The sequence below is a fragment of the Cajanus cajan genome, chromosome 1 (assembly GCF_000230855.2).
Source record: "Cajanus cajan strain Asha chromosome 1, NIPB_CcT2T_4, whole genome shotgun sequence".
NCBI classification, from domain to species: domain Eukaryota; kingdom Viridiplantae; phylum Streptophyta; class Magnoliopsida; order Fabales; family Fabaceae; genus Cajanus; species Cajanus cajan.
Window position 1 is genome coordinate 83,644,254 of NC_138517.1, and position 10,224 is coordinate 83,654,477.

At 32.0% G+C, this 10,224-nt stretch overlaps 2 protein-coding genes across 3 annotated transcripts; one reads left to right on the forward strand and one right to left on the reverse strand.

Annotated features, from left to right (window-relative positions):
* LOC109817620 (uncharacterized) lies at positions 1 to 1,142 on the reverse strand. Its single transcript, XM_020382937.3, has one exon. It carries the CDS (start codon positions 950 to 952, stop codon positions 473 to 475), a length of 480 nt encoding a protein of 159 aa, XP_020238526.1. The 5' UTR covers positions 953 to 1,142; the 3' UTR covers positions 1 to 472.
* A 6,049-nt stretch (positions 1,143 to 7,191) lies between these two features.
* Positions 7,192 to 10,009, forward strand: LOC109790577 (uncharacterized protein At4g15545). 2 transcript variants are annotated; one of them, XM_020349769.3, is made up of 9 exons: positions 7,192 to 7,669; positions 7,743 to 7,811; positions 7,897 to 7,953; positions 8,102 to 8,162; positions 8,750 to 8,845; positions 8,991 to 9,191; positions 9,299 to 9,341; positions 9,619 to 9,697; positions 9,774 to 10,009. In XM_020349769.3, exons 1-9 carry the CDS (start codon positions 7,391 to 7,393, stop codon positions 9,864 to 9,866), a joined length of 978 nt encoding a protein of 325 aa, XP_020205358.1. In that variant the 5' UTR covers positions 7,192 to 7,390; the 3' UTR covers positions 9,867 to 10,009. The 2 variants fall into 2 exon arrangements, with proteins under 2 accessions (XP_020205358.1, XP_020205350.1); XM_020349761.3 differs by having other exon boundaries at positions 7,195 to 7,669; positions 8,096 to 8,162.
* The last annotated feature ends 215 nt before the right edge of the window (positions 10,010 to 10,224 follow it).

Consider the following 10,224-nt stretch of genomic DNA (forward strand, 5'->3'; position numbering starts at 1 on the left):
TGATAGAAAATAAGAAACTGCTCAAATTTCCCTATTTAGTTTTTTCACTTTACATTACAAAAGGGTACAGACCTACTACATAGCAGAATCCATGGATTTAAGCCCCAACCCATACACTTCCGGATTTTACAAATCAACCCCCATCTTCCTCCCTTCTTTCCTCTCTCCATTTTTTAGTTTATTTGTTTTTCTCCATCCTAACTGGATAAACATTACAACCTAAACGTTTAATTTAACAACCACCCACCCTCCACAGCCACAAGACCTCACAAAACATAAACTACTCCAAACTTCTTTTATTAACACTTTCGCCCCCAACTTCCCCTAATTCCAGATCCCCCCCTCCCGTTTAAAAAAAACACGGTCGGGTCGGGGCTCCGAAGCCGGTAGGGGCGTAACGAAAAAGAGTCTAGATTAAACCAGGAAGAACAAGGGAAGACAGAGAGAGGCCATCGTCACAACCGGGGCCGGCTCATTCGAGTCTAAGCAGACGCCTGAGATCCCGCGTGGCGGAGTCGTCCACCGCCGCCTGCTTCCTGAAAAAAGACGGCAACGGAAGCGCGCTGGGCGACGGCGAAACCGCGAAGGCGGACCCGGCGTAGACCGGTTTGAAATCGGCGATTCGGATCTGCTTGGGAACCATTTCCGGGTCGGGTCCGAGCCTCTGCGTTCCAACGACAACCAAGGCGTCCCCTTGCTTCTTCAAAGGCTGGGTTTTTAGATTCGAATCGAGGGACTCCCCCCTCCGGAGAATGGTAACCTTCTCCATGAGCAACCTCGGAAGCCTGGAATCATCGGAGCTGGGTTTTGGGTCGACGACCCGTTTCCTCCGGGCGCCCCTGTAAGAGAAGGCATTATTTGCGGCGTAGTTCCTCCGGCGGGAGATGAAGGGCGGTGGAAGGCCGATGCGTTGGGACAAACAATCTTGCGGGCGCAGAAGCTCCGTGCCCATGGTTAGTAAATTAGAGAGGAGAGAAAAGGCGCGTAGATCTGAGGGCGAAGGGTGTGGTTGAGGATGTTTGTTTGTTCCTTGTTGGTGTTGTTGTCCCTCCTCTGGAACAAGGAAGAGAAGGGGGGTAATATCGGAAATGAAAGAGGGGTGAGTCTGTTTGTTAAGGGAGTTGGGGGAAGGCCCATATATAGAGCAGACTGCAGAGGTAGATAAATATGAGAGAAAGGTGCGCGTTAAGAGAGAGACACACTCTTTCCGTTAACGTTACGTTACCCTAACGCCGTTACTTCTCTCTCTCTTTCCTCCAATTTTCCCTTTCTTTTTCTTTCTATTTTCTCTATCTTTTTTCTCTTACCATCACCTCTAACTCTAACATCTAAAATAACACAATTTATCTATATTCTCGCTACATTTTTACCACTGTATTAAATTAAGTTTAATAATGAATGAAAATGCCACGTACCCCACCCGTCCTTCAATAAAATATTATTTTAATGTTTTTAATATTGACCTCACCCACTTAAATATACACCATTTTTCTGGTACACCATTACTCGGGTTATTACTCACCATAAATCAACCCACGTTACTTAACACAAGTAGACAACTAGCATAGTCAAAGTTTGTATTTTTTTTAATTAACTTGTTTAAGATTAAAATTTTGATTTTAAATATGTTTACTGTCTTTAAATATTATTTTAAATGATGAATACTCCGTAAAAAAATAAATAAATCATCTGAGGATACAGACTTTTTGTTTTATTTTTTATATCTTTTTTATATTTACTGCCGATAGTAATGACTAATCTTCGAGGTACCTCAAAGAATGAGATAACTAGCCTCAAGATTTAACGCAGCTGTATACATAAAGTAGGATTTGAACCTCTGACCTTGTTTAAGTATAGATCAACTTTGGGATTTTTTTTATTTTTTATATTCTTATATCAAGAATTTCTTCCCTCCCAGTCGGTTCATTGTATTAGTGACTCGAGACTTTCAAAACGATATAGGATGAAGAGGGGCCTCAAATAAGGATTGGGGGAAATTACCTTCTGTTAAAAGTTTTCTTGTACCTGCATAGTGTCAGGTATTTAATTATTTAAAAATAATAATTATTTTTAATTTTGTAATATGATTTTAAATCAATTTTTACCGATTTAAAATATAAAATTTATAGTATTAGATTTACATTATTGAAAGTAATTAAATACAATTGACGCTTGAATAGAAAGGAGTTATAAATAAAGTGAGAATCATTTGAAAATATATTTCATGAATAATTAAAAAATAATATAAAATTATAATTTTTGTTATTTTCATTGTTTTTATAACATAAATGGTTTGGACTTCAACTATATTTAATAATTTTTATATAAATAAATCTTATAAAATAAATTTAAAATCTTGAATTAGTTAAAAAATAATCTAAAAAGATTAAATTGATATAAATTTAAAAGATAAATGATCAAAATAAACATTAAAAAATAAAAGACCAAAATGAACATAAAAATAAGGTAAAAAATCAAAAATATAATTTAGCTCATTATTTTATACTTTTCTTTATTTTTTTTTAAATATCTCTCATAATTATGTAAGCTTTTAAATAATTTGTTGGATTTTTTCTTCTCCCGTCCTATGTGGAGAACAGACTAAAATGTGTAATTTTATTATGTCTCATTTAATTAAATAGAGAGAAGTTGGATATGAATTATGAGTAACTTTATATTGAGAAAGAATGATAACTAAATATAAATAAAAATAAAGAAAAAAGAGAGTTGATTATTCAATTTACATATTTATTTAGTAAATATTTTTAAGTTGCAATTAAAAATTCATTCACCGTTAGATTAGACTAATTTTTAGATAATAAACTAGAATAAATTTCAAAAACTCATAGAAAAAACCAGAATCAAAAGACAAAAGAAAAAGAAAGATTCTGAAAACGTTATCTTAAGAATAGATGAAAGATCTACGTACTCAAATTTAGCAACATTTTGGTAAAAACACATGTTGATATATAATTACTTAAAAACACATATAAATGAATGATATGAGGCTAAAACTTTTTAAAAATACTCTAAAAAAAACACAACATTGCTACTCTTGACATATCAAACCAAACCTCGAAGATTTTCCTCGTAAAAAGAGTGTTGAACAGATTTCTTAAGTTAAAATATGACTACAACTTGACACCTAAACATATAGCTGTCATTGCAATGCGTAAAACTCGAACAAACATTCTAAATTCAACTCATACCAGTTTTAGTAATTAAAAGGATTCTTCAATTTAAATAATTTGCGCACAACTATTAATTTAATGCAAGCGGCTCCACTTTTTAATGGTCAGGATAAAAAATTAATGAATACAATTTTTAAAAAATTAAATTCAACTCATGCCAGTTTTAGTAATTAAAAGATTCTTTATTGTCAATTTTGATATTTATTTGACAATTTTAAAATAAAGAAAGAGAATTCTTTGTCTGTGATTTAAACATAAAAAATATAACTTTTATATTAAATTTATATAATTACATTATCATGTAAAATAATATAAAATATAAAAATTATATTATTAAATAAAATTAATTTATTATTAATAAAATAATTAACTAAATCTTCATGCATGACACACGCTACACAGATTACTTATATATACTAGTTTTTTTCAAGGGGAACAACACTTATTACGGGTAGCATCACTTTAAATAAAGGTAAGATCCACTATACCAAAAAAATCTCCATTAGTTCGAGCAACATAATTAAGGGGGCGAATCGATATAAATATAGGATCAATTCAATCATTATTACACATAAAAAAATATGCTACTATTTATTGGTTTAGGAAATCTAATGAATAAAAAAGTTAATACAATAAAACATATATAACATTAGAGTTCTGTTTTGTATTTATATTATAAATTGTTAAGATGTAAGTAAAGTTCTATATTATTTAAATAAAAAGATGAACATAAATTTATATATACATAATTGTCTTTATTAATAAAAAGGTCTTTTGGGTGATATAATATCTTAGCGATTGCCACCTTTTCTTTTTCCTTCACTCTTTTACCAAGTCTTTTCCATTTTTGTAGCTACCTTTGACTTGGTTCAGGATTCAATTCACTGTCGAGTTTTAATAACTTATTTTTTAAAGAAATAATAATAATAATAATAATAAATGGTGATTATATATATATAAACAAGTGATTCCCTATCCCCACCTGTCTGTTTCAATAATTATCAGTAGAAAAAATAAAAACAAAAATAGTTGGAACAAATAAAATAGTTTTCATAAGGTGTGCTGTGGGGTCGAATAAACCCTTCTCCTAATAGCTAATTACTAATTGCAAAGAATATGCTCTATGTGTGTTTTTAGTCTCCTTTTTCCTGTACAGTTTTGGAACACGGAATAGAAAATAATTCTATGGGAGATGTGGAAACATCCTCCTACAAAGACCACATAAAGGAAGGGACACGTGGATAATTGAAAGGAACATGCTATCATTCAATTCAAACAAATATAATAACAAAATTTGGATTGGATTAACTTAAACTTTTCAATATGCTAACTTGTTTACTTCGTCAACAAAATAAGGTGGGATGGTCAATCTCTCACTTTTTAATTATTTGTAAATGTTAATGACGAACATTTTATAGTTTATTATTATTATTATATAACTATCTTTTTTAATGGAAAATTCTACCAACCCATCAACTCACTTGTTTCTTATGTATTTTGGCAAATGAATCTGTTACAAAAAGCGAGTTAGGAGTTTCCAGTCATCTTACCAATGATTTATTATTACATATTAAGAGTAATAGAATAATGTTTTAAGTTGAAAATGATTTAGCTTAATTAATGAAAAAGTTTATTTCTCCTCAAAATTTTCTCAATTTTGAAAGAGATTAAATTTGAGTGACGAAAAGTTTCTTTTCCTGGGTCAATTCAATTTAAAAATAAAAAATGAAAAAAATCAGACTAAACATATTACTAAGTCCTCGTAGATCCATTTGGATAGTCTGGGACTTGTGAGTTGCCGTCTTTTTGACAATAGTTCATTAGTGGATACATTTTTTTTTTGAGGAAATTTTGTCAATCATAAAATTATTATTATTTATTTAATATAAATAAAAATCAAATTTTATGTATAAAATAATGACGATTACTTTTTTTTTTCTTTCAAAATAGTTTAAAAGAATATGTTTATATAAACAACAAATTAAATATATTTTAGAAGATTCAAAAGAATCTATAAAGAAAATTTAGAAAAGGTAAAAGATTTCAAGCCACTTTTTCTGTAGCAAATGAGCTTCACTATTAACTATTAAGGAGGCTCTTTTTTTTTTTGTCCATGGTGAATTTGTAGTCACACTTTCCAATAATAATAGTAAAACCAAGCCAAAATTAAAAGTTAATGTACAAAATAATCCAAAAGCATGCAACCCATTAAAAATTGAGTCACGATAAACAATTTTTTTTCTATACAGTAATAATATACATATAATAATTTTATCATTTTTTTATTATCTTTCTATATGAAATAGATAAAAAAAAATATGCTGCACAAAGATTATTTCCCTTAAAAATTATGCAAGACATTTACATGGCTACCTAAAAATTCAATATATAGTTAGAGCTGTCAAAACAGGTCAGTTTGACTCATTTGACTCGATCCATCTTAATTCACTTTTTAAGTAGGTTGACCTGACCCAACCCACCATATTAAATAGTTGTTGTGTGACGTGTTTGATCTTGAAAAAAAAGCTTTTACACGTATTAAAAAGTATTTTTTTATTTATTAAAATAAACATAAGAAGATTGTTTTAATAGAAAACTAAAGTGGCATTAAGGTATTACCAAATATCTTAGTTGCTAATATGATCATTTTTAAAATTTTTATTTGGGTTAAATATATTTTTAGTCCCTCAAATTTAAGATAAATTTATTTTTGGCCTCTCAAATTTAAAATTATTATTTTTAGTCCTTGTAATTTCAAAAAATCTTATTTTAGTTCTTATATTCAAATTTTGTTAAGAAATTTATCAAACATTATTACATAAAATCTACCTATTGGTATTTTTATTAGTAAAAATATCATATTAAATTTGATTGATATTTCATAACTGTCTTAATTAGTCACTTTTAAATATGTTATTGGTGACCTAAGGGACTAAAATAAGATTTTTGAAAATTACAGGAACTAAAAATAGCAATTTTAAATTTAAGGGACCAAAAATAAATTTATCTTCAATTTGAGGGACTAAAATTATATTTAAGCCTTTTTATTTTAAGCATGATGGGAAATCAATATCTCACTTATTATAATTGTAAATCATTCAAAAAGCAACAATGCAAATACTTTAGATCCGACAAACATAATTTCAAAGGTTAGTGAATATACAACGTGTGAGTAAGCACTAGATTATAGGTTTAACTTTAACTATACTAATTATTAATAGTTAGGCAGTAAGAAATGTCCTCATAATCCTGAAATCTTGACATGATGAATGACCTACCTTTGACAAGTGGAAAAGATAAACTTTAGTTAAAACATTACCTTTGTTTTAAAAAAAAAATGTAATAGCAACCTACACTGATGACAACATCTTAGATTTTCTAATATTGATCGAATCACATACCATTACGAATGTGAAAATGTGCCATCAAATGCTCCTAATTTGGTTTGAAATTTCAAGCATGACGTGAAAAGATCTGGTCAATGATTGTACACCAGCTCCAAACCAAAGATGAGAGGAACGCTTAGAGAAAATCTACTTGTTTTCTGGTTCAAAATGATCGACCAAAAGTTATGGTCACAAAGAAGTTGATGAGCAATCAGATGCATTCACTAATGGGCTTTTGTTATGGGTCAGTAATTATATGCGATGATGAATGGCCCCACTAAATGCAGGAAAAATGTCAAGTCTCAAATGAAGGTGACACAAACTTTCAACCCCCACAAAACAAGTCATTATTAGCATTGACAAATCATTGTTACGTTTATCAACATCTACACATTTGGGCCATCAGGCCCTTTATTCAATAAAATAAAATAATAACTACCCATCGGAAAGCCCAATGGACGATTTTGTGTTCAGTAAGGCCCGCCCTTGGCATTTGGGTAGGCAACAAAATGAAATGAAGTATGAACAAAAGAGTGACGTCAACAAATTCTTGCGTTGTGAGTTTTGAGTCACAGAAGTTACAGAGCCAATATCGTCTCTCCTTCAAGTCCTATCCTTTCTCAAACGTCACGAAGCCACAAGTTTAATTCGGCAACAATACAAACAAATTCATAAAATAAAAAATAATGCACGATAAAGATAAAACGTCTTCAGAGACACTCATCCCAGTAACCAACCCTTCTCAGATTCATGAACCCAAAACTAATTTGAACAAAAAGTTGTACCACGTTAGCATGTAACAAAGAAAGAAAGATGTTGGTGGTCGAATCGAGTGGTTCGAACGTGGATATCCCCGAGGAGTTGCTAAAAGTTCTACCGTCTGATCCTTACGAGCAACTCGATGTGGCGCGCAAGATCACCTCCGTTGCGCTGTCGACACGTGTCAACGCGCTCCAATCAGAGTCGTCGGCTCTACGCGCCGAGCTCACCGATAGGGACAGGCTCATCGCGGAGCTTCAGGCTCAGCTGGAGTCCGTCGACGCCGCTCTCTCCGAAGCCGCCGATAAGCTAGCTCGAGCCGACCAAGACAAGGTTGGAACCGCCCCCTGAACCCGGTTCACTTTTCAATAACCAATTCTTTTATTTATTTTTGAGATTATTGCAGGAGAGTTTGGTGAAGGAGAATGCCATGCTTTCCAACACAGTGAGAAAACTCACCAGAGATGTCTCCAAGGTGCAACCAAATTATGACTTTTCATTCTAATTCTAACTTTGCTTCAGCGATTCCATTTAATTTTTTTATTTATTTTTGCATGCAGTTGGAGGCTTTCAGAAGGACGCTCATGAAATCAATCCGCGAGGATGAAGATAATTCCGTACGTTAATTACCTATTATTATACAAAAATATTATCAATACATTGTTATTAAGATTTATAATATATTTGTTCATAAATATATATATATATATATATCATATATATATCATATTGCGTGACGTAACATTTTAAATTAATTAGGCACAGCCGGACCTTGCGACCAAGTTACAGAGTCAAGGAAGTATCACTTCCACGTCGCAACTTGGAGGTACTTAGTTTCAACTCTTTTGCGTAAACCACATATCACATTTGAGAAATTATTATATTACATGCTCTAAAATTACGGTAGTTTTGTACGTGACACGTAAAATAATTTTAAATATTTCCAATAATTTCTCGTATATGTTTACATAATTTGTTGATCTAAATTAATAAATAACATAGTATTACTTCACATTAGATAAATACGTTACTTTTTGTGCTAAGTAGCAATGTGCCTATGTTAATTGGTTAAATAACTTGTATAAGCAAATTATGCATGCAAGAATTTCTCTGAATCAACATACATACTTGAAGTCCAGATTAGATGGTCTAATGTGAATTTGAAGAAGGGAATAATGTAATGAACATACAAACTTTTTTTTTGCTCTTAGTCTAGTTACAACATAAATTTGGCTGAGAAGAGGGAATCCCCAATATGGCATTTAATCTTGTTGTGAATAATCTTCAAGCAAATCAGCTTAATTATTTTAAGCTTCCAATTGGATGCTAGTGCTCCAATTTGACGGAGAGGAAAAGGATTAAGAAAAACAACCGTTTGACAGTTTGAGCAGTATTTTTCTCATTTGATTGCAGATGAAGATGCTTCAACTCTTTCTTCAAGATCTTCTTCAATGCGAATGAACACGTCTGATACGGGAAATTATTTTGCAGAGGATGGTGAATCTGATGGTGAGTACTGAGTACTGTATCATCTAATGGGGCAACAATAGTATACATAGTCATAGGGTGCCTCTCTTTGGTTTGGTATTGGTGAAAAGTTAACAAAAACATGTTATGCTATCTTGACACGTGTTGTGTATTTCCAAAATTGCAGCAGGGTCAAGATCTCGAGCATCACATAATCTTCTCTTAGCATCTCAAACTAGCACTCCTCGTATTACTCCCCCAGGTTCCCCTCCTAGCATGTCTGCGTTTGTATCCCCACAAAGAACATCTAAGCCTGTGTCTCCAAGGCGCCATGCAGTTTCCTTTTCAACCTCAAGGGGAATGCAAGATTCTTCAGCTTCACAAACGGGTTTGCTGACTTCCTTCATATCCTCCCTTTTCTTGCATTGCATTGCATTTCTTCTACCACATTTTTCAAAATGACTCATTCATTCACAAGTTTCTCTGTTGTCCCAGGACGAAAAAGGGTGGATGGAAAAGAGTTTTTTCGCCAAGTCAGGTAAAATCGCTGGTGTTAGAACTTATTTTTGGCATATCAGTGTGTGTCAGCCAAAAGCTAAAGACCAATCTCTGCAGATTCATTTAAAAAGATTGACTTCTTCCATTAAATGTTTTTCCATACACGGACCATGAATTTGTGAAATAGATTCAATCTCTTTTTGCTTCTTAAAATCTAAGTAAACACAAATGTTAATTAGCTAGCACAATTGCACAAATGTTACTTGTGTTTCCATTGATACTTCATTCATTTTCTCCTGTGTGTTATTTGTTATTAGGGGTCGTTTGTCTTATGAGCAGTTTGGTGCATTTTTAGCCAATGTTAAGGAACTGAATTCTCATAAACAATCCAAAGAGGTAATCATTCTGCTTCCTTCTCCCTACCCTGTATCTAAATTTCAGTTAATTGACACTTGTGTTTGTGAAATTGCAGGAAACACTGCAGAAAGCTAATGAGATATTTGGGCCTGAAAACAAGGACCTCTATACTATATTTGAGGGATTGATAACGCGCAATGTCCATTAAGCATTGCATTATCTCTGCCTTGCGAAAAATTTATTACTCAAGTTTTGTTCCTAGTTTGTAACAACTGATATTTCTTCTACTTTAGCAGCTTTTCCTCATTGTAATTACGTAGTACTTAATGCTTTTATAAAGTTTTCTCTGAATCCCCTAGCTGTAATTTTGTATACTTTCATTACTGTGTTTTTGGTTCATCCAAGGCTAAAACATGGCGAAAATAACCTATCACCTTAAACTACGTAGTTTACGCTAGATCAAGCATATAAACAAAATAAGTTTGAACAAGTAAATTTTTTTTAAATCTATTTAACTAAACAAATTAGATTTAAAGTCATTTAAAAAGCTTTTTAAGTCTAGTTAG